General features: G+C 40.8%; 3 protein-coding genes across 7 annotated transcripts in view; 2 read left to right on the top strand and 1 right to left on the bottom strand.

Annotated features, from left to right (window-relative positions):
• The first annotated feature begins 538 nt into the window (after positions 1 to 538).
• Positions 539 to 8,060, top strand: CTHRC1 (collagen triple helix repeat containing 1). Its single transcript, XM_026066763.1, has 3 exons — positions 539 to 3,521; positions 4,449 to 4,665; positions 6,030 to 8,060. The coding sequence occupies exons 1-3, from the start codon at positions 3,264 to 3,266 to the stop codon at positions 6,170 to 6,172; spliced, it is 618 nt and encodes a 205-aa protein (XP_025922548.1). The 5' UTR covers positions 539 to 3,263; the 3' UTR covers positions 6,173 to 8,060.
• Positions 8,061 to 8,139: 79 nt separating this feature from the next.
• On the bottom strand, positions 8,140 to 22,008 carry SLC25A32 (solute carrier family 25 member 32). 4 transcript variants are annotated; one of them, XM_026066762.1, is made up of 8 exons: positions 21,556 to 21,644; positions 19,064 to 20,862; positions 18,142 to 18,292; positions 16,981 to 17,066; positions 15,733 to 15,893; positions 11,844 to 11,957; positions 11,348 to 11,493; positions 8,140 to 9,666 (listed from the first exon to the last, which is right to left on the bottom strand). In XM_026066762.1, exons 2-8 carry the CDS (start codon positions 19,113 to 19,115, stop codon positions 9,531 to 9,533), a joined length of 846 nt encoding a protein of 281 aa, XP_025922547.1. In that variant the 5' UTR covers positions 19,116 to 20,862; positions 21,556 to 21,644; the 3' UTR covers positions 8,140 to 9,530. The 4 variants fall into 4 exon arrangements, with proteins under 4 accessions (XP_025922547.1, XP_025922546.1, XP_025922545.1 ...); XM_026066761.1 differs by lacking the exon at positions 19,064 to 20,862 and having other exon boundaries at positions 21,556 to 21,754; XM_026066760.1 differs by lacking the exons at positions 18,142 to 18,292; positions 19,064 to 20,862 and having other exon boundaries at positions 8,140 to 9,691; positions 21,556 to 22,008.
• DCAF13 (DDB1 and CUL4 associated factor 13) overlaps positions 21,922 to 22,819 on the top strand; it is a 31,189-nt gene continuing 30,291 nt past the window's right edge. Inside the window, exon 1 of one of the 2 annotated variants that reach the window (XM_026066756.1) lies at positions 21,922 to 22,084. In XM_026066756.1, the coding sequence (XP_025922541.1) occupies positions 22,015 to 22,084 (70 nt within the window). In that variant the 5' untranslated portion in view covers positions 21,922 to 22,014. The remainder of the gene's footprint in view (positions 22,085 to 22,819) is intronic. The other variant, XM_026066757.1, reaches the window with a different exon arrangement.

The following is a 22,819-nucleotide window of genomic DNA, read 5'->3' as shown; positions in this document are numbered from 1 at the left end:
GGGGGCTGAGGGCGGCCGGGGGGGCTGGGGCCGGCCGGGGGGCAGGGGCGCGGCGGCGGAGATGCCGGGTGGGCGCACGTCTGCTTTTCCTCGCAAGCACTGGACCCAAAACAAACCGGCCGTTTCCCCCGTCTGCGCCCTGCGACGTGTCGGCGGGCGGGAGAGCTGCGGCGGCCGGCGAGGGCAGGCGGCGGGCCCGGCTGCCCGCTCGCCTCTCGGGGTTTTGCGTGCCGGTGCCCTGCTTCTGCGGGTCGTTTGATTGCTCTTTTGCCTTTTTGTTACCGCCCGGTTGTGATGAATCAGGAAAATGCTGAGAAAGGGTTAGGCGAGCTTTCACAGAAACCGCTCATTTTCAGAGGTTGGGTGTATTTCTTCGTGTTTTCTACATAGGATCAGAGTCTCTGGAGTTTGTGGTTAAAGTCAACATAGTCTCCACTCCCAGTCATGTCCGCATGGGAAAGCGAGGCCAAGTTAAAGTGGAGGCATCGCTTCAGGAATAAAGGATGTACTGTGAGCTGCCATCCTTTCCCCTGCAAATAGCAAAGATGAAATCTTTCAGCCCTTATAACATAAATAGTAAATGCTGTTTATTTACTAAAGACTGGAGTAGTGAATAAATAATAAACTACAAAAAGAAAAAGAAATAAAAGGACTACTCTTTAACAGCCACTAGATACTGTGAAAGCTGCATCTTACGGTATGCTTACTGATTCCGCTTTTCCTGAAAGTCACGTTAATGCATTCCCTTTGGCACTTGGGTCTGCATAGTTCTGTTCGCAGTTCCATTGCAACTAGAAACCTGTATGCATTGGGACTATCCCATCTCAGGGGTAGAAGAAAGGACTGAGATTTTCCAGTCCTTGGAATGTAAAAAGCAGATGTGAGGCCATTTCCAAGAGCTGCTGGAGTGCCCTTCACCTCCTATAGAAAATCAGTGACATGGACATTTCTTCCATGATCTCCAGAGAGATCCCCCAAAGTGATGTGCTGAAGGCACCCTTGCTGGCAAAGCTACTTCCCTTTCACACAGCTTTGATGTCCTTTCACTTTTATTGTAGAAATTGAGCTGCATCAAGAATAAGGCCTCTGCACTCATGGAACAGCTTGAGTTTTCTAGCTGAGTAGTATTTAAGGGTCTCTCATACCGGGCATTTCTCTTGCGTTGCTTTGTGCTTTTGGGTGTGGCAGATTGAGCAGCATAGCTCAGATAAATAGATGGGAGCTGATTCATCCAGAGTCCTGTTGTACAGTCTGTTTCAACTAAAGCAAACTCTACACGGAGCCCTTAAAGAGCAGGCTGAAAAAAGACATGAGTGAGAAGGGTTCCTGGCTTCAGCAGACATTTTCATTTTGAAAGATGCTTTATGTATTTCCAGCCTAGAAGAACATGTAGAAATACTTGATTTGGCAAGCAGATGAATTTAGTTGGAGTGGAGACCAAAGTCTAGGCAATTCTTTTGCTCGCATTAAATTTTTTGGTGTGCAACAGTTTAAGCTATTCTCCCTGGAAAAAAGATTGATAGCTTTAAACTTGGAGCGGTTGCAGCCTCCTCTTGTTGCCGAGCTCTGCCCCCTCGTGGTGGATGGCCCGCTCGGGCCGGGACCTGGACCCGCTGGGGCGCGCTCCTGCGCTCTCGGGCACGCAGCTGCTGCGCCGCTCCTGGCAGCCTTAGAGTTCGCCGATTTCGATAGGCTTAATAATTTGGTGTGAAGTGGCCAGGTGCAAAAATCAGAGCAAGTCAATATTACAAATAGATTGAGAAGGAGAAATATCATCAAAATCGGGTATTCAATGCTGTAAGAAATAGAAATGTCTTTACATAATTATGTGCTTCTCCAACCAGTCTTCTATTCAGTTAACATTTTTAAAGGTGGCAGTCTTGATTAAAACAATCCAGTTTCCTTACCATTTGCCACTTTTTTTTTTTTTTTGGTGACCATAGTAAGGAAATACCAGCATTCATTATTCTAAGTTGCATTTTACTTCCTTACTTCTTCATATAATTATTAGTTTTATTTATGGTGTGACCCAGCCAAGCCTGTGATGACCATTCTGTTGTTTGTATTTAAAGCATAGAATAAGAAACAGTCCCAGAACAAAAAAGTTCACAAAACAAAGGAGAAAGGACAAGGACTGTAATACTACAGTTTCTGCAGTGCAGATAGTGTAATGGTTTGCTGGAGGTGGAATAATTACACAACTGTTTCTTTTTGAAGAAACTGGTGTGTATTAGGTGAATGAAAAGGGAGGAACAGAAATAAATGTGAGAAAGGGGAAGAGCAGAGTACAGAGTTGAAGATTTGGGATGAAGATTGGAGCAAGCAGTCAGTGACCAGATGGGAAAGAACATTTAAACTAAAGACTGTGGGGAGTGCCGTGACATCACCAGCATCTGCAGACTCCTGCTGACGTGGTTTCTGTGCCTGCTCCCGCTGGCTTCCACACAAATTGGCTCCTCCCTGGTGTCCAGTGCTCACATTGCTGGGGGAAAGAGCGCTAAGCTGCACAAACTCGGGATCCAAGGAAGGCAAAACCAAATCTTACAAAGTGTGTTACATGTAGTTTGGGAGGGCAACATTTGACCTTCATAATATTACTTTAACATTATGGAGGACATTAGTGTACAGTTCTTCCATGCCTGTATCTCCATTGATATGGATGGGAATCCTGAGTACAGGTTTATTGCAGTGCACAGCTTCCCAAATCCATATCAACATCAATATGCTTTTAAAGTGCACAATTTAAAAGCCTTATTGGCACTCTGGAGTCTGCCTTGCATGAAATGGTTACTGTAATAGCATGAGTCTGCTCCAGAGGTGATAGAACAAAAAACTGTTAGCCTCTGTTCTGTATGAAATGCAAAAGTTTATCTACTTTTAAAAAAGAAAAAAGGACCAAATTATAGTAAAAGCTTTTACCAAGACAGTTAAACAAGCAGTGGTGGGACAGGAAGAAGTAACTATCAAAATTTAACTTTTGTTTTTGTATTGGAATGTTTTGAATCTTCTGATGTTTCACTGTTGTGGTTTTAATCCTTGGTCTAGGACAATTTCTGATCCTCTTTAGGAGTTAGTATTTAGGCATTTTTTCATAAAATAATTGAAATTGTCATTTACAGTAAATTCTGCTCACACTATTAATTTATCTTTGAAATTATATTTTTTCTCCTTTGTCCTCTACTGGAACTGTTTTCTTGCTGGTCCAGAAAAAAACATTAGCTTGTGCCAGAGTAAGTTGGGGGTGAGGGGGTGCCTCAGAGTTAATGGACAGAGTCAGCAAAATCTGTCATATTTTTCAGTATAATGGAATGTGCTTGCAAGGCCCCAGTGGAGTTCCTGGGCGCGACGGGAGCCCTGGAGTCAACGGAATCCCTGGAACGCCCGGCATCCCGGGGCGCGACGGCCTCAAGGGGGAGAAGGGGGAGTGTATGCGAGAGAGCTTCGAGGAGTCCTGGACACCCAACTTCAAGCAGTGTTCATGGAGCGCACTGAATTACGGCATAGATCTTGGGAAAATAGCAGTAAGTTAGTTTTGCCACGGATGCTGTATTTTACCAACTAAAGCAGTACCACAGCAGTTTGTAAATTTGCCTATAGGTACAGTGTAGCACAAATAGCACAGATTTCCCTTTCAACACGCGAGGGTGAACTTCTCAAAGGTTTACCTCAGGTCCATCTCAAGTATGTTTAAACAGCTTCCAACATGTGCCTGGTTGTTTAATTCTGTGACAGTGTTTCAAAAGAATGATGTTGCTGGTTTAAGAGTGTTTTTAGAAGACCAAGTTCAGTTTTTCACATCTGTAGCTGTAGAGCTGGAAGTGACACTACCTAAAAAGTACCTCCATAAGTAGAGCAAGATTTTTACTGCATTATAAAGGGCAGGAGAGACTTACATCTATTAACTGTACTTGACTTTATAACTTCTGCCTCAAAATGGTCATTCACAAAAACCCTACTGGAAGGTATTGCTGCAAAAAGGATCAGCATTGTTCAGGGGCAGAATTAACAAATCTTACCCAGTCTAACCCAAGTATTCCATCCTCCACTGCAGCCCTTGAGTATAAAACTTGCAAACACAACGGTGCCTATGCAAGAGAGTTAGAAATTCCAACCCAGTAGGAGCAATGAAGCAGTGCAAGGAGTTGAGTGCAGCTTTCAAATAGCTTATAGCACTGTACATAAACCCTAGAAGGTAACTAGGTTACCAACTTACCAGCAGGTATTTTCTAATTAAAGTTAAGAATTTCAATAGTCCCCTTTCCCCACTATCCTCTATGAGGTGCTGTTTCTGATTTGCATTGTATGGTATTTGTCAGGCACTACTTTTTTTTTTTTTTTTTTTGAGGGAACGGAATAAAGAATATAGACAAAACATTCTCAGAACAATTCTAGGAAATATTAGGTTCAAAATCAGAAGTTGCTACCAAAACATTTTTGTCCCCTCTTAGGAATGTACATTTACAAAGATGCGCTCTAACAGTGCTCTTCGAGTTCTCTTCAGTGGATCACTTCGGCTAAAATGCAGAAATGCCTGTTGTCAGCGCTGGTATTTCACTTTTAATGGAGCAGAATGTGCTGGGCCACTTCCTATTGAAGCCATAATATATTTAGATCAAGGAAGTCCAGAACTGAATTCTACTATTAATATACACCGAACTTCTTCAGGTATGTATGCCAAGACTGCATGAACAGAAATACATTACGAGCTGCTATTAAATCTAGTTACCAAATGGGTAGAGAGCATAGATTCTGCTGTAGAAAGTCAAAAGACTCAAAAGGCAGAAGGGTAGTCAGTTAATATTTGTTATGTCTTATAACTATCAATAACAGTAACAGGACTGGAATTATTTATTAAATAGTTCTTTTTACTCTGGTATTTTTCATGATACTTTACATCCTGCAATTTAGAAACGGAAGAAGCTTCTGAACACAGAGGCATACTATGTTGTATTAGCACATGGTAAAATTGCATTACTGCCAAGTAGAAAGTTTTACCCTGAATTAAAATCATGCTGTTTGCAGTTATCTGTGCACAACTAGACTAGACTTAATTCTCCTGGAATTTCTACCATAATTTTCAGCTGAGATGCAAAAGCACCTCAAAAGTGACATTACTTACTGGCTAAGCAAAAACCAAATTAGTGAAGTCATTCCAACATCGAAAGATATGATACTATGAAAAGGGGGTAAATATACTAGCGTGAAGTCTGTATTCCTTTACCTTTCTGATGGTTGCTGCTTATACTCTGAGAAGTATCTAAAAAACCAAGTGTGTTGCATTAACTTAACAGATTTACAGCTATGAATACTCCTCATGTTGCATCAGTGGTTTCAGCTATACTTTGTTCTCAGAGCCCAGCAGATTTCTGCCTAGAACAGAGCTAAAGTACTGTGAAGCCAGCAGCGCAGCTCTTTACAAAAGACCATTTTCCTCCCTGTAAATACAGTAGTAAATACAGCTTCTATAGCTATGATAGTTTTTCCATCAAGAGTTAGAACATGTCTGTCCTCATTAACCCATTTCCAACTAGTGATGCCAGTGGAAAAGAAAGGTGATAGAAGTGGAGCATCACACTGAAAGAGTGAAGTAGGACTGGAAGATTACAGGGTGGCACTCACTTTTGCAGGGCTCAGCTGTGGAAGCCAGGTCCAGATGCCCTCCCCCTTCCCCACCCCAACTATATTGTTTCAAAAAAGGTAACTGGATGGGATTGAAGCCATGTCCCTGCTACCAGTTCGTAAATGTAAGCATTTAAAGGAGATATGCCTCCCATTTAGCCATCCTGGCTGTCTGCTTCAGGTAATGTAAGAAAGGCCAACAGAGAAAATGGATTCTGCACCTATGTTGCCACACTTTTTTTTACTCTAATATTTTTTACTTCTAAAAATGTTGATTTAATGATTTAATTAAATAGCACAAACTTGCAATGAACTGCTTCTGTTAAGTGTTTGTATCCAGCTTGAGTTGTGAAATACAAAGTGATTGTGATTGTGTCTGTTGAGGTAACACAATTTTTGTCTTTAAACAGTGGAAGGTCTGTGTGAAGGGATCAATGCTGGGTTGGTGGATATTGCCATCTGGGTTGGCACTTGCTCAGATTATCCAAGGGGAGATGCTTCTACTGGATGGAATTCAGTCTCCCGTATCATCATTGAAGAACTGCCAAAATAACTTTCCAAGCCCTATTTTATAACCCTATTTTTTTATTTTGTACAATTTTCTTCAAAATTTATTTCTATAGATTTGGGTGCAAGTATTTGACTAAAAAGCACCAAACTCTTGCATCTGTAGTGTTTTGTCTAACCTTTTTTGGCACACTGAAGGGGCTTTTATAATAATCATTTTAGAATATAAATATCCGAAACACATTAGTTTCCTTTTTTAATTCATTGTTTGGATTGAAATATGCACATGTATCATCATTTTAAGAGTTGTAACTAACTTTTTTATATCAAATAAATAAAACCTTTTACACAAAAATTCAGGCTACTTTATTGGTCAGAAAACTGTTTAAGGTATTTACATGGTATTATGATAGACATTTATGTTTTTAGAAGACTTCAGAGAAAGCTCACATCTTCACTTTAGCCTTCAAAATACACACCCAAAATCTACTTCTGTGAACCTGACTGCAGAATAGGATACTTTATTGTTAAAGTCTGAGGGCTCTGAACAAACTCATGGTGACTTAACTGTGAGCTAGACCATGATCAGTAAGCACTATATACCTCATTTTGAAAAACTAAGTACAAACAGAATATCATTAAGTTTTCCTTCCCCTCTTTGCTTCTTGATGGATTGGATTTTAAAATAAAAATCCATTATTACTCTCCAATACTAGCATGGAAATACTACATAATTTTACAGTTACAAAATTTAATTTCCTTTCTCCAATAAAATAACTAATTCTCCTGAATATAGCCTGTCAAGATATACCAAATCACTTTGGTGTTAATTAAAAGCTAGATACATTAAGTAGTCTGGAAGATATGGAAATAAGGTTGAAATGCCTTGGCTTTCAAGAAGTGTTCTAGTAAACTGAAAGAATGATGTTGCAGATATTTAAATGCAGTCTCAAGACTGGACAAAAAGTGGTAGCATTGATCATGCCACATCTCCTAGGTAGCACAGTATTGGCAGCAGCATTTTAAGTGTTCTCTTCCAAATACAAGTGATAGTACTCAGTTTTTTTTAAAGTCATACAAATTCTAAAGGGAAACAGAGTCGTGTTTACATTACAAAACCAAATTTACATTAATGAAATAAAAACCAAGTATATAAAAAGCATGTATAACATGCAGAAATATAAGCTCTTTCCAGAAATTAAAAGGAAATGCATTAAATCTGAGATAAGTAGTTTATTTCAACTATTTAATAATAAGCTACAGCTTTTTTTCTGAACAGGTTGTAAGATGGTCCCCAGGCTTCTCAAATTGCTAGCTCTAGTCTGCAGCTTTTTAAGGAGTATTAGAGAACGTGCCTGAAGCTAGGAGAGCATTCAGGCTTTCCCCACTGCAAGTGTGTGTGAGATATTGCTGCAAGCCAGCAAATTGTATAGCTGGTATTTGTCTTTGAAAAACTGTCACTGTTTTCATTGGCTTGGACGATGGGTTTTAGGGTATCTGAACACAGACAAGTTACTGTGAGCTAAGCTATGGTGTGAATTTACAAGATGTCAGTTAACATACAGTAACTGATTATACACATGCTTGTAGCCTGTCTTTGCATTTATCCTGGAGCACGAGTAAGCTGTTCTGATCATAGAACATATGAATCCAGGGTAGTAAGTGCGTAACTTCTGTTTTCTTATGATTTATTCGTATGTCCGTAACTTCACAATATATTTTGCATCTTGGATGGCAGAGTTAACTCAATGTTTCATTAAATTCCTTTTACATACTTGAAGACACACAAAACCAAGTAAAAACTCTTAAGGCACAAGAAGTTAATGACTGTTAGGACTAGTGATCTATACAGTAATTTGCATGGCAAACTTTAAGTAAATTTGATCTTCAGCCAAATACACATGAAAGCTTTTATAATAAAAAAAAAAAAAAAAGGTCAGCCATAATGGCCACATGCCATCTCAGATGAGATACCATAGTGTATTGTCAAATGCATCTGATTAGGACATGAGATCAGGGGAGAAGAAAGTGTAATTTAAAAAGTTAAGCATACAGAAAATGTATCACATGCCAATAGTATCAGCTGAAACAAGCAAGTGGATTGCTGAATGCAGATTCAAAATATTGAGCAGCTCTTGTAGTTTTCTAGGTTTTAACCTAAAAGTGAAGCAGTTCCCAAACTTCTGCTTAAAAGCCTTATTTCTGGTTTAGGTTAGCCTTCTGTTAATCAGCAAACTTATCCAAATGATTATTTGGGAGTTTTGTTGGATAGTATTCTCTGCTCCTTATGAAACTGATTATTTCCCCCTGCTTGTTGATAATCTTTGCTAAGTTCTTTCCTCTTAAGTGATACTTTTTATATGCTTCTTAGTATCTTCATGCTAACAGTAGAAGGCAGATGTTCTAGCCAGTAATGTATTTTCTTAACGAAGAACTAAAAAACCCCACGATCTCCAAAAACTACATAGCCTTGACAGCAATTTTTGTCATGCAAGTAAACATCATTATTACTCAAATTTACTATGAGATGCATTTTAGACTACCTGTTTTTTCAAAGAATATTCAAAATAAGCAGTCATCTTTGTTTTTTTAAAGTGCCTTGAAAACTGCAACATTATTTACATGATTACTAAAAAACCTGAATTTTCTTATGTAACCTAATATTATTTGGTCAGACATTAGTGATGGAGACAGAATCTCTTGCTCAGAGAGAGAGAGACAGAGAGAGAGCGACAGAGAGAGAAAAAAAGTAAGTGGCCAGTGATGCGCTCAACATAGACTTTGGTCTGGTGTTAAAAATGAACAAGCCAAAAACCACACTGCAAGTCTGTCTTGGTAGTAGACAAGAACTGGGTTTCATCAGATTGGCCATTATTCAAAAAAACCAAGAAAGGACAGCTGACTGTTTACAAAACAATTTGAGTTTCCAAACTGCACCCCACTGAGGCAGCATTTGTGTTGGATGAGCAATCAATTTGGAGCACTCCATATCCTAGATCTGACAAATTACAGAGAGGTGGATTCAGAAGACTCCAGACATTGCTGCAAACAACTACATACATACTTGCTTCGTGAGATGCAGATAAAGACACGGTATTTAAAGTTTTAAGAGATTCCAGAGTTGCTTTTATCTCAGTTTTCACTTCATCCAGTCACAGTGCTATTTCACAGCTGCAGAGACATTGTTTCAAGTAGACACTGCTGATTCAGAGAGGAGACAGGAACAGAGCAGCCCAGGTACATTCAGCAAAAGAGATGTAAGCAGGTTTTCACTATCTCTAGATTCTCCCCTCAAAACACTAAATCAATTCATACTGTCCAAATAGACTGCTGAACTAAATCTCTCGCAGATCATAAATATAAAAAATAAAGGATAAATTCCTTCTGAACACAAGCTTGTACCTTTAATTATTCTCTTTTCTAAAACTAAGTAAAAAACTAGATACATTTTCATACACTACGAAGGTAATACAGCAGGCAGGAGTCACTCTGATCACATTGGGAATAATTCCTTTGTAAAATCCATGAATTCCTTCTCTCCTTTAAAGACACAGAAAAGCATTTACTTTTAATGTATTTTAATAGAAATCAGACATAAAACAAGGTATGGTATTTCTCTTTCTCTGAGAGAGGCACTTCAGGTTAGGAATAATGACGTCAGAATTATTTTATACAAAATGTTTAAAAAGATGAAATATATCAGTTCTTAGGCCACCATTTTCTCTTCTGAACAAACAATAGGATATTGTACATGAGCAATTTATCCTAGATTTTGGGTTTTTGGGGGATTTTCTAAGTTGGATGCAATTTAGTATCTTTCTTCATGCAACAAGAAGTGGTTAAAATAACTTAAATTTCTGCAGCCTGTTCCAAAAAGCCTTTACATATTTAATCTCACTGAAGTCAACAGGGCTGAAATGCTTTGTGATTCTGGGTTGTGTAACAAGTGAGCTGAGGGTCAATACAACTAAGTCAGCTGCAGAAGTTAGCATTCATTTTTAGAGAATTAGAGCACCTCCTCCAGACTTCTGATTCCCCTGGCTAATAAGTGAGACTCCAACTCCTCCCAAATTGAATCACAATATTCATGTTAATTAACTAGGGCTACTAGTTAATTAGGGCTACTTAACACTGTTAAAAAGTTTCAAAGACTTCTGTTTTCAGCTCATTTCCCAGCTTCATAGGAGTCTAGGACACCCAGAGTGATGATTATGGTCAAGGCAGGTCTTGGAAAGTGCTTGGGTGTGGTTTATACTACCCTCCTCAGTGCTGTAGGYTGCATTTGTTTCATATGAGTACAGTACTGGGTCCAGACTGGTTGCATATATTCATGCTGTACCAGAACTAATGAGCCTTCTACAGACCCCAGCACTGAAGTGCACAGTGCTGAGACATCAAAACTATTTTCACTAAGAGCAGGCTTCTGCCAAAATGTTTGTACTGCCTCTGAGCCGGAGTTGGCCCTGGGACAACATAGCCTCATTTATGTGGCACCCCTTAATATCCCAGGAAGTAGCTGACTCCATTTGTGTCTCTCAAAGTAAGTTGCAATCCAGAAATGTTGTTCAGGACAAATGTGTACTGCAAGTGTGGCCAACCTTAGCAACTAGAGTTCTGTGTTAAAACCTTCACATGCCTTATGAAACTGAGGGAAGATGGTTTGGGAGAAGATATACACAGCTCTGAGAAAAACAGTTCTCTAAATGTCCTACAGGAAGCTGGGACTAGACTAGAAATGCAGCTGGGCCCCAGGGTAACCCAGGGACATCGGTATGAACAGCTCTGGCTAGCTCACTTCCTCCTGCCAGGAATTTGGATCAACCACAACCTCCCAGCAGCACAACCCTCCCATCATTTGTGATGATCTAAAGCATGTAAGTGAGATTTCCCTGTGTAAGAGCCCCAAAATGGCCAGCTTGGTATTATTTTTTAACCTTGCTAATCTGTAAGAGAAATTTGTTGGGGAAGGGAGGAAGGAGGCAGAATAAACAACAGAAGTCTGCAGCCTAGCACTGACCCTCACCTATCCTGCTTTGTCCTTAAGATTACAGCTTTTAGTGGCATCCTGGTCAATATGTCTTTGTGCAGCTAACATTTTGTTTGCTCTGAGCTGCACTGGTTCTGCAAGTGAGCAGCATAGAAGCCAGTAAATACGGTTCTGATTCTGTAAGATAGTGCCATTTTCCCAGATGTTTCCCAGATTTTAATTCTGCATGCCTACCTCCACGTCCTGYGGATCACATCAAATACGCCAGAGTATGTATTATGCTGATCTTGAAGACGAGCTCGTACAACTTGATAGGGATATGTTGCTGACACAGCACATATTTTGGATACAGCTGCCATTATTATGTATTCCAGAGTGTTCTAAAAAGCAATAAAAATTACAAAACTTGCTATAATATGATTTAAAATAGCCAGTTTCCCAGAATCTTATTTGTTTTTTGTAATCTGAGCTAAACAATACTCTAGATTTTTTCTCCTTTAAAATACACACATTTCAAAAAATGGCAATGTTTTACCCAAAACCAGGACTAGCCAGCTGCTGATTACTTGTATCAAAAAAGTTAAAAAGCTGGATATGTTCTACTTTTATTTATTCACTCCAATTAACCTATCAATACTTTGTAAACTTGGCCGCTCTGTGACCTAGACAAATGTAATAAATTCTCACTTGTTCACAGGCCACAGTACGTTTTCATTCTCAGTAATCTTACCAGTTTTGTATCTGACAGTCTGTTCCTGTACTTGTTGTATCTCAGTTTCAAGTCCTCATATGCCATGAACTGAAGTGCTCCATGTGAAGTTCCAAACAGACCAGGCACAAATCCCTAAAAAAGGAATAAAACAAGGTTAAACAGCAATCCACATAAAGCTGTACAACTTGCTAGAGCTCAGTTTACATCCCCCCCCACCATTCCTTTACAAATTGTGAATGCACAATAGTTACTGTGCAGAATGACACAAAACCCACGTGGGTTGGTTTTCTTATGGTAAGCATCACACAAAAGTGTAATAAATGTTACTCAGCCCCACATTACTTACAGACTAAGATACCTAACGAACAAGCAAGATAAAACAAGTGACCTAGGGACTCCACGCACAAGTGTAGGTCTTAAACAGCCGACGGCATGGATCAGGACAGTAAGAATACAATCAAGTTACGTTCTTGTAAATGTGCTGCAGAGTGCCTGCCCCTTCCAGGGACTGGGCCCAAGCCCATTTATTTCCCACCTGAGATTGATATGTCAACTACTGAAGCCAGTGCATCAGGTGAGGATGGCCATCAGGAGTAGAGGTACAGAACACTCTTGTGAACAAGTCCTGGAGCTATATATGCTCCTGTGTGTGTATACACACACACCTACACACATTTGTACAGTGGAAAGTTGAAGGGCACAGATGCAAAGCTAATCTCCTATAGGGACTGTGTATGTATGTATGATTTACTTTAAATAAATAAATCTAAGACTTGGATTGGTTGGGAGCATTCCTCACCCTGCTCAAAGCATGTTCCAGGGCAGCCCTGCAGAGGTGACTTTAACTGCAAGAACAAAGCTGAAACAAATCAATCTGGGAAATGTTCCCCAGTTGTAGGAGGCAATAATGGACAGTAAGAGCATAATAGGAAAATGTAAAGAAACCTTTTCTGTCAGAAAAAGTTGAGTGAAGGGGGGGGAAAAGAAGTATTCTCTGAATTCTCTCTACAAGAAAAAAAGGCAGGAGTTGCTGAAAATTAACTGATAGCTGCATAGGTTCTGAGAAGCACTAGTTCTCTTTTTGGAGAATTGATCATTTACACTGGAAAAAGTACAAATAAATGGGGAGTTAATCATCTTGGCTGAAAACGACTTATAGCAGCCAAAAGCTTGCTGAAAACTGATGCAGAGGGACAATTATAAAGCAGTAAGTGAACAAAATGTTGGTAAAAGGACTAGAAGAACCAACATTTCTCAGAAATCACTGGTATTGAGCAGTTTTATCAGTTTTCACATTGTGAACTTTGTTTTATGATCCATTCAGGTACGACAGAGGAATAAAAAGATGTATTATACATAAGTGTCCAATATATCTATCTTCACTTGGTAATGAACATATATCACTACTACGATTTCTTTTGTTGTTAGCATATCGCATTACTGTTCTCAGCCTTGATACATTTTTCCTTTAATCTCCTTAAGTTTTCTGCACTTGTCATTTGTATTACTGCTATCTATTAAGCATTGCTCTATTTCTAATCGTTGCCTCCACATCATCACTGAAGCAGAATAAAGCTAAAGATATAAATACAGATGTGTAGAGGCCAGAAAGAATGTTAGTTACCTTCTTGAGGTTTTAGTAGTCAACCACTCTATACAACACAGCTAACCATTTCCCAAGAGCGCTGAAATATTTTTTATTTTTCCTGAAGTCCCAACTCTTACAGTCTTATGATTATTTCGTAAAGTTTGGGCTATCCTGCCTTATACTTTAACCAAGAGAAACATGCAGCATTTTTAATACAGTGGTGACAGCATGACATTCAACTTCATGAAGCAAAATAATTTTGAGAGCTCAAGTCTCCAACAGGTCTGACTAATAGGTATATTCAAACTACATAATCCCAAGCTGATTCTTGGAGGCTTGGAGTGCACCAGAGGGGCTCCGTCCCCAATCCTGAGGAATGGAGACCAAAGGAAGAAGCCTATGGATGGGGGGGTGGGAAAGATAACTAACTAGATGATTACTGGGATTAATCAGTGAAAGACAGGTTGTCTTTTAAAATCCAGGGCATGTTCAAGGAAAACAAATTATCCAGGAACCCAGCTTCAAACTACTATGGTTTAAAGAACTGACAGAACTCAACAGAGCTAATAGAGACAGCTTTAATCCCTGCTAGAAAGACTGATGGATCCTGGTATCACCAGGGCTGTGTCCCAAAAGCTTAAACTGAATTGTTCAGAACAGTAAAGGCATCTCAGGCAACAGAGTGCAAGACATGTTTCTGCTCTCAAAGGAATGAAATAGCTTGGACAGAAATCTCATTTTTTGGAAGACTAATCTCAAATTAACCAGAAAGGTACTACTTCCAAATTTTATTTCCAGCCTGCAGTGGTATTCTCCCAGGTTTCCTTATTTGCTGTAAGAACTCTATCTGAAACTAAGATTACAAGGAAAAGATGACATTCATGTGCACTAAAAGTCCTGCAACTCATGATGATTAACAAAACTCCAGCCCTCAAATTTCAAACACAGCAAGAAGGAAAAAAAACAACCTCCCAAAAACAGAACGAAGCAACACAGAATGGAGGAAGGTTACAGTGGGGACAAGTAAGAAAGAGGCACCTGCAGAGGTGCTTTTTTCCCACGGTTTAGAAAAAACTGAGAGGATCCTGATGTTGGATGAAAGTTGTTCGGTGTGGATAGTTATGTAGGTCACTCAGGACATATCTAGGTAATCTGCCTTTCAGAACTGCTATTTCAGCAAGTAATTTGCTCTTTCAAAGGAAGGACCCAGTTTAGCTCCCCACTTGCAGATTAATGCCACGAAGAAATGTCTGGTGCCAAAGGCAACACATACTAAATGCATGAAAAATCTGAAAAGTAACTCAATGGAAAAACATCTTAAATTCTAACTGAGGCAAGAAATTAGAACTTATCTACATGGAACAGAGCAGACATCCAGGCAGGCAAGCCAGAAATCCTGACGATTTCAACTTAGGAATAAGTTAAGTATCTTGTTCCTAGCGTCAGAAGTTGGCATTCATTGACATGTGGCATACTAGTCTTTCAGCATAAAGAGGATTATATTTTTCTCAGGGAAAAAAATAAGTTCATGTTCAGTAATCAGGACAATTCAGAAGAGACGGTGTTCTTGCTCTATAGCATTACTTGCAGGAAAAGAGCCAGACTGAACCAAAATAGATTTCTTCACACCTTCCAGGCACTGATGAATGTATCTTGATGTCATGGCCTGAAGGAAAGGGGAGGCACAAAGAAGTCCAACTCCAGTTGCCATCTGTTTCCCTAAATTAAGGGGAGTTAAAAAAAAACACAAACCACCCCACATATGTAGACCACATTTAGAAGTCTACAAAGTTTATGGATCTACAGATGACAGATTACAGACCTGAATAACTAGGGGGCAAATGAACAGTTGTGAAACCATCCATTGTGGAAGAAAAAATTAACAGCTACTTTAGTCATATGTTTATGTTCCACAAGATATCAGAAAGATAGATAAGGGATGAAACGGAAGAAAGCACTAGCAGCAAGATAAATTACACTCTTGCTGCCATCCTCATCCAAATCCTAATTATAGGAAGACTCCAAAAAATTTAAAAGCAAATTGTAGTTTACTCTCATTTCAGCATTATCTCCCAATAGAAAATTGTTTAGCCATAAAGCTTACATTCTATTTTTTGGTGATTTCCTACATTTCAACATTCTAATTGCTTTTCTTATGATTCAGCCTTTTTGCTGCAGTTATTTAGTAGAGAAGACGACTCACAGAATAAAAATAAGTGAGCTTATACAAACAAGCAACTTGCAGTTTTTTGTAGACAAGTCTCACAGCGCTACAGAGTGGTGACAGCCCATCCTGGAATTTTTCTTAAATTGTATTACCTTATACAAGCCACGTATGCCCTCTTTCTTGTATATCTTCTTAAGAGCATCAAGCATTCCTTTGTACTGCCGCTTTGATGGATCAACACCAGCGTTATACTGCAACACAAGTCGAGTCTTCGTTACCCATATTGGGTTTGTAATACAGAGGGTCATGGCTCCTGAGAACAGATGGAAATTAGACTGATTGTTACGTCACTCTAAAGCTCGTTCCAGCTTGTTCAGTTCAATGCACCATGGGCTTCTACAATGACAAAACTACGCGTTCTAAAAGAGTACCCATATTACTTAAAACAGGCAAAGTTTAGGCACACCATTGTTCTCTCTCGCTCCGCCTTCAAGGTTCACAACCATGTCCAACCTACCAGTTGCACTAGTGGAGTCCATCCCCTTGTTTACATCGCCTTTTCACAATCAGTAGTGTAATCTGTACTAGATAGGAAACTAAGTAACTTCACAATGTGCTCCCATTATCTCAGTTGGTATTCATATATATAATTTTTCAAAATTTAATGGACACCTTTGTCATGACAAATGTGCTTAATTATATTGCCAGGATAATACAAGCAACCTGTAACTTTATAAATGATTAAAAATACAATAGTAAAACTACTCATTACTATTTTTCACATCAAACAATGTGCCTTATTTTCAACATTAAAATGCTAGAGCATCCTAATAAAAATCCTAGAATCCCAAAATCCTAGATTAGTAAGTATGAAACAAAGCATATACAAGAACATATATTAGAAACAAAGTAGTAGAAGTCATGTTGATTAAAAAAAAAAGTATTTTTATTTTGGATCTATAGTTTCTAAGAAAACTTGAAGCTTAAATTTAAAGATTTTCAAAGAGCAATGACCAATTCAGTTATCCTACTAACTTCAACGGGCCTTCTCTCTTCCAAGTCTAAGTGTTTAACACGTAATGGGTTAGCAAGCTGATAATAACAGTTACATAGCTTATGCTTTGGGACTCAAAGTAGTACTACACATGGAAAACACTTACACAAAATAAAAAAAACAAGGTCAGAAAGTATTTYAACAACTGCTAATTCTGAACAAAACTAAAGACCACAGACATCCATCCATTCATCTTAAACATCATTAATTTATTTACAGACAATACATGATTGTATTTGGACTGAAACACTTACACTTGCCACCTGTAAGAAAAAGCAGCACTGACAGACAAAGAGCAGCATATGGACAGACTAGAAACAAACATTAATCTTTGCATTTAACTCACCAGCCTCTGCAGCTGACACTAGGTGTTCAGTTGCACTTAGACTTTCCAGCTTTCCTTCCTTTTTGTAAGCTTTGATGGCATTATAACTGGAAAATGTAAGATAGATTTTGGTAAAAGTAAAAATAAATGTACCTCATTAAAAAACAACCCCCACATAAAATTCACTTAAGATCCGATCAGGAAAAACATTAGCTGTCACTCAAACTTACAAAACAGATGTATAAGCAAAGTATCTTTGTTTACTTGATTAATTGATTGCTGAACGGTTAATTCTTTAAAGTGAACTACAATAATACAAATTTAAACTGATAAAGTATTACTCTCAGTAACAATGTGACTACATCTTGAAACAGTTACCTGATCTCAAGAATTAACTTTAAAGAAACTGATTAGATAGTCACCCTTTTATTAAAAGAAACAGTGACAGGTATCTATCAGAAATACACTGAGCTTTCTCTCGACCCAGTTTCCAGTCTTGCCAGCTGCTTTGTGGATTGAGAAGCAGTCAATAGGAGTTGAACAATGATCTATAGCAAAGCTTGAGTAACAAAGTCCAGCAATAACACAGTCTAGACAACTGATGAGTGAGCTTTGTACAGGCATACCAAATAAACATTCCCTAAAATGTTTCAATTAATTGGGGACAGCAGGAAATCAGGTCACAGTTATACAGCTAATAAAGTAGATTGAATATTAAAAAAAAAAAGAAGCCCCCAGCCTTTATAAGCAAAGCATATCAACTCATAAAAAATGAAGACACTCATGGGCACTAAAATTATTGAACATCAGTTAAACATTTAGCTTTAGTAGATAACTTTTTATTCTTTAATTTTTATCATCTTTCATAGTTTAGGTTCTTATTTTTCATAAGCTTTTAAGCACAGTTTATCACCACTTTTAGAAGATTCTTTGAGAGTGATGTCGCAGTCTCCCAAATTACTTAGTATTTCTGAAGCATCATGGGCGCGCACTGTACTTGACAAAGTGACAAGTCTCTGCCTCAAAATGCTTACATTCTAATAGACTTGGACTTCCCAGAAGAATCACAAGTTTGTAAGTCATTTAGCACATTTTTATACCCCCTTCCCTCCCCGAAAAAGAGGCAGCCTATATCTGAGGATTAATTACACAGGACATGAAACATTTCACAGTTCTACTTACAAGAAAAAGTAAAGTCCCCAGGAAGCCCCAGCTCCCCACATGTTCGGAGTTACCCCTTGATATAAGCCTCGCAGTCCTTCATGCTTCCAGACAGTAGTCATACAGTGGAGAATCCCATTGTATTTTGGCCTCAGCTCCAATCCATCACTTACTATGTAACAGAGAGATTATATCGAAAAAGGCTTCAGGAAGCACAAAGTTCAGCTGTCTAAGAGCCAGCATGTAAGTACATGGACTCCAAACAAAGCTGCAGCAAACATGCAAACTTAACTGATTAGCTATATTTTAAAGGTATGCACGAGTTAAGATTTAGAGCTTCAGCGGGAGTCTACAGTTAAAGAGCTTAAAAACAACAACAACACAGAACTCAGCTCTGCAAGAGAAAGTCCCTATAAACCTGACAAAATTAATATTCATTTTTGGTGAACAGCAGCTTTGACCTAAAGTTTTCTGCCTTTTCTTTTTAACACCCCAGCAATTTCATGTCATATTTCAAGCGATACTTGTGCGGTCTTCAACAACACATTTCCATAAGGAGTTTGACTAAGCACCAAATAGCAACTCTTAAGTTAAATCTTCTTCTTTTAAATGTTCTAGGAAGATCTGAATATCTTCAACAAGTCACGTCTTAGTGATTCCAAGCCTGTTTTTACCAAAACATTCAAAGGTTATTCCATCATAAATTGTTGCTTCTTCTTCTATACTTATTGAATGGATTTTTAGGAAAACACACTTAAACATGCACACTTCTACTCAGTAACTGAGCAGCTCTTTGTCCATTCAGAAAATGTCATTGTTAACAAGACAAAATGTGTAAGTTTTGTTTGAGAGATTTCATTTAGAACACAGGTGCTCATGCAACTTAAAATATTAACTACTATTGCTCCTACCATAACAGCAAGAGAGTAATATGGTTACTTACAGCATGCGTGACACAGGGCATGGTGAGAGGACAAGAGGCAACAGACACACATAGGAATACAGGAAATTCTGACTAGACCTAATGACTAACTTTTTCCTCCATGAATGTTATCAAATATTGGAACTGGTCACCCTGGGAGGCAACTCTAGAACTACTTAAAACTAAACTGGACAAGACCCTGAGCAACCAGATCTAAGTATACCYGCGATGAGCAGGGGTTGAATTCCACAGCTCCCCTTCAACTTAAAATATTCCACTAAACAATAACTGATCAGGAGCTTTCATTCCTAATATAGACATAAGGCTAGACTGCAACTTTATAGAGAATTAATCTCAAAGTTTTATAGTCAGCATAGCTTTTGTGTCCCCATCAAGATCAATTCTGACAGTCAAAAATTTCAGACGTTTCTGTTTAATATTCTATTCATTATTCATTCTCCCTTGAACTTTGTGTACAATACTGTATGCTGTGACAGACTCCAGCACTAAAGACAAAATGCTTTTTCTGGGCATATTTTAACAAAGCATTAACATCTTGCTAACCACTCAAAACTAGAACACAAATTGAATTCCTTTTTCATTCTTGAGTGAGCACCATTAGTCCTTTCCCAGGTTTTTACCACCCTGCTATTAAATCTGGTTTAGAAAGACACCAAAAAACATGGGAAATCAAAGATTTGAATGTAACTCTGTCTGGTATGATGCTGCTGAGACTCTTCACAGTGTTGATTTCTCATCTTGACCATTACTTCCTGGTTGAAGACAAAGCATGGAAAATGTTATTTTCAACCCAAACAAGTATGTGAAATTATTCCTGTCATTCCCTCTATACAGCCTGATCAAAAAACTATCTGAAGGTAAGGCAGAATAAATGTAATATTGGAATATTAGCAAATAACTTAGGAATAGTTCAAAAACTATCCCTGTGATAGCCACCAGGAACGGGAAAGACTGTTAACCACGACTCATACGGGGCTGGGAAGAAGTGCCTAAATGACATTTAAACTTAAAAGATATCAGCATGTTACTCCCTCCCATGACAAAAGATACATTCTCAGGGTATTAAAAAACAACACACAAGCTATTCTGTTAAAAGATGGAGTTCAGATCTCAGTGATTCGGAACAGACTTTTATAGAAAACCTGTGAGCCTTGGATGAATCCAACCAAAACTTAACAGTTTGAAATCAAGAACTAAAGTGAAACAATCATATGGAATCACAGAAAAATTTAGGTTGGAAGAGACTCCAGAGGTCATCTAATCCAACACTCTGCTCAAAACAGGCCTAATTAGATCAGGTTGTTCAGGGACATGTCCAGACAACTCTTGAACATCTCCAAGGCTGGAGAGACTACAACCTCTCTGGGTAACCTCTTCCAGTATTTGATCACCCATACAGCAAAAATGTTGTTTTTCCAATATCTAATTGGAATTTCCCACATTCCAACTTGTGTCCGTTGTCTCTTGTCCTATTGCTGAGCATTGCCAAGAAGAATCCAACTCCAACTTCTCAATATCCTCCAAACAGGTAGTCATAGACAGCAACAATGTCTCCCCTTAGATGTCTTCTTCTTAAGCCTGAACTGATCCAGTTCTCTCAGCCTCTCCTKGTATGTCATATGCTACAGCTCCCTGACTAGCTTGGTGGCTTCTGCTGGACTTAGTCCGGTATATCAATGTCTTCCTTGTACTGGGGAACCCAAAACTGGAAACAGTACTTCAGATGTGGTCTCAGAAGTTCCAGATAGAGAAGAAGGATCATTTCTGCTAGTTACATTCTTAGCAGACCAGAGTATGCCCTCAAGAGACACAAGAAAGTGTTTAAATCCCAGTTTTGGATTGATCTGATCAGATAACAGAGCCCAGAGGTAACAGCACATTTTGTAGTCTCTGGGAACAACACAAAAGCTTTGCCTTGAGATGGGAGACAAGGGAACCTGAAACTATCCCTTTTGGCCTACTGCCTGACTATTCTAACTTGTGTGGCTACCCTGCCAAAAAGCCTGTCATTATGCAACTACACATAGACTTTGACTGGCAAAAATTTGCAGCCACAGAAATCTTATCTGGCTGTACTCCCCCTCTCCTACCTCCCAAAAGAGAGTTTGTGGGTCACTGGCTTAGAAACATCACGTGTAATGAGATTAGTAAAACTTTAGCACAACGTATTGTTTGCATTTGTAGCCGAAAGCATTAAGGGCAAGCTCTGAGAAAAGCTGAGCTGTGAGGCTTTTACGTGACAGCACACTCCACCTCTCCCAGCGCCCACAGCAGACGCCTTGGCCCCACACAGGCACGCTGCGACCTCGGCCTGCAGCCGCAGCAGCTCCCGCCTCGCGCACCGCGGCCTTCTAGTGCAGGGCCTGCATTCTCCCGGCCGCGGGCGCCCCCGCAGGCCCCGGCCCGCCTCACCGGGCAGGACGGCGGCGCAGGCGGTGAGAGGGAAGCCGGGGGCGGGGGGGGAGGGGGGGGAGCGGGCGGCACGGCCTCACCTGCGAAGCGTATCTTGACCAGGTCTAGCGGGTGCAGCACCAAGGTGGAGATGACGCCGCCGCTCAGCCCCGCTGCCAGGTTCTCCAGCCGCACGTGGCGGAAGAGGGAGCGCACGGGCGAAGCCGCCGGAGCCCCCACGGCGCACGCGGGCCCCTGCGCGCCCGGCGCCGCGCTCATCGCCAACGGCTGTGGCGCGCGGCGGCCAACAGCGGCCAACGGCTGCGGCGCGCGGGCAGGGGGCGGGGCGTCCTCTCACCGTCGCGGACTGAGCGCCGGGCCTGCCCCGCTGCGCGCGCGCACGGCCGCCGCAGAGGGAACGAAGTCTCGCGAGACTCCGCCGGGACCCTGCCGGCCGGCGCATCTGCTCACGTGGGAGGCGGCCGCCCCCCCGGTCCGGTGAAGCGGAAGCGGCAGCAGCAGGGGAGCGGGTGCATGTGCGGCGGCGGCCGGCCGGGAGGATGCGAGTCAAGGTGCTGAGCCGGAACCCCGATGATTATGTTCGCGAGACCAAGCTGGACCTGCAGCGCGGTGAGGAGGGCTCGGCCCGCATGCCGCCGGCACGGGCACGGGAAGGGGCGGGAAGGGCCTCGAGCACCCGCCGGCCGCACGCCGTTGCTCGGCTGCTCCCTCGGGGGAGGCTCCCGGCCAGCGGTGCGTCGGCGTCGCCGTGCGGAGGCCCCCGAGCGCTTTAGCTTTCGTTTGCCTCGCCTGCCGCCGGGCCGGGCCGACTGAGGAGGCGGTAACGGCCCCTCGGCGTGCGCTCGGCGGGCGGCGCTCTGCGCATGCGCCCGGCGCGGGGTGGAGCGCCTCTGGAGGGCCGTTGGGTGCTCGGTGAAGGGGGTGCGGGGGAGCTGCCGCCGCGCTTCGGCACGCGTCAGTTGTCTCGGGAACTGTGGGTCTGGGAGTGAGTTAGTGGTGTTAATGTTCGCCTCGGAAACGCCTAAATAACTTCTCTGCCGTTGCTCTGATCTCCCGGGCTGTCTGCTGACAAGCTCTGTATTCATTTCTCCCAAACGGGGTTTGAAGTGATTAACCATCTATGGAGAAAAAGGATTGTAATCCTGTTACCTGAACTGAAATGGGGCTTCACAAGATACTAGCACGCAGTGAAAAGTTGGGACTGCAGAATTTGTTTTTTTAGTTACTGCTCTGCTACTCACTCTTAGCAGTCTTTTGCATGTATTAGTTAACTGGTGCTATTCATAGTACTGGAGATATTCAAAAGCAGTCTGGACAGGGTCCTGCACAGACTGCTCTAGGTGA

This window comes from Apteryx rowi, unplaced genomic scaffold (genome assembly GCF_003343035.1).
Source record: "Apteryx rowi isolate R43461 unplaced genomic scaffold, aptRow1 scaffold_247, whole genome shotgun sequence".
NCBI lineage: Eukaryota > Metazoa > Chordata > Aves > Apterygiformes > Apterygidae > Apteryx > Apteryx rowi.
Note: the sequence above shows the minus strand (reverse complement) of the source record. Positions and strands in the feature narration are given on the sequence as shown.

Coding starts and splice junctions, on each gene's coding strand:
- CTHRC1 (XM_026066763.1), top strand. CDS start 3,264: ATGGACAGAGTCAGCAAAATCTGTCATATTTTTCAGTATAATGGAATG. Junction 3,522..4,448: donor TAGATCTTGGGAAAATAGCA/GTAAGTTAGTTT, acceptor GTCCCCTCTTAG/GAATGTACATTTACAAAGAT. Junction 4,666..6,029: donor TATACACCGAACTTCTTCAG/GTATGTATGCCA, acceptor GTCTTTAAACAG/TGGAAGGTCTGTGTGAAGGG.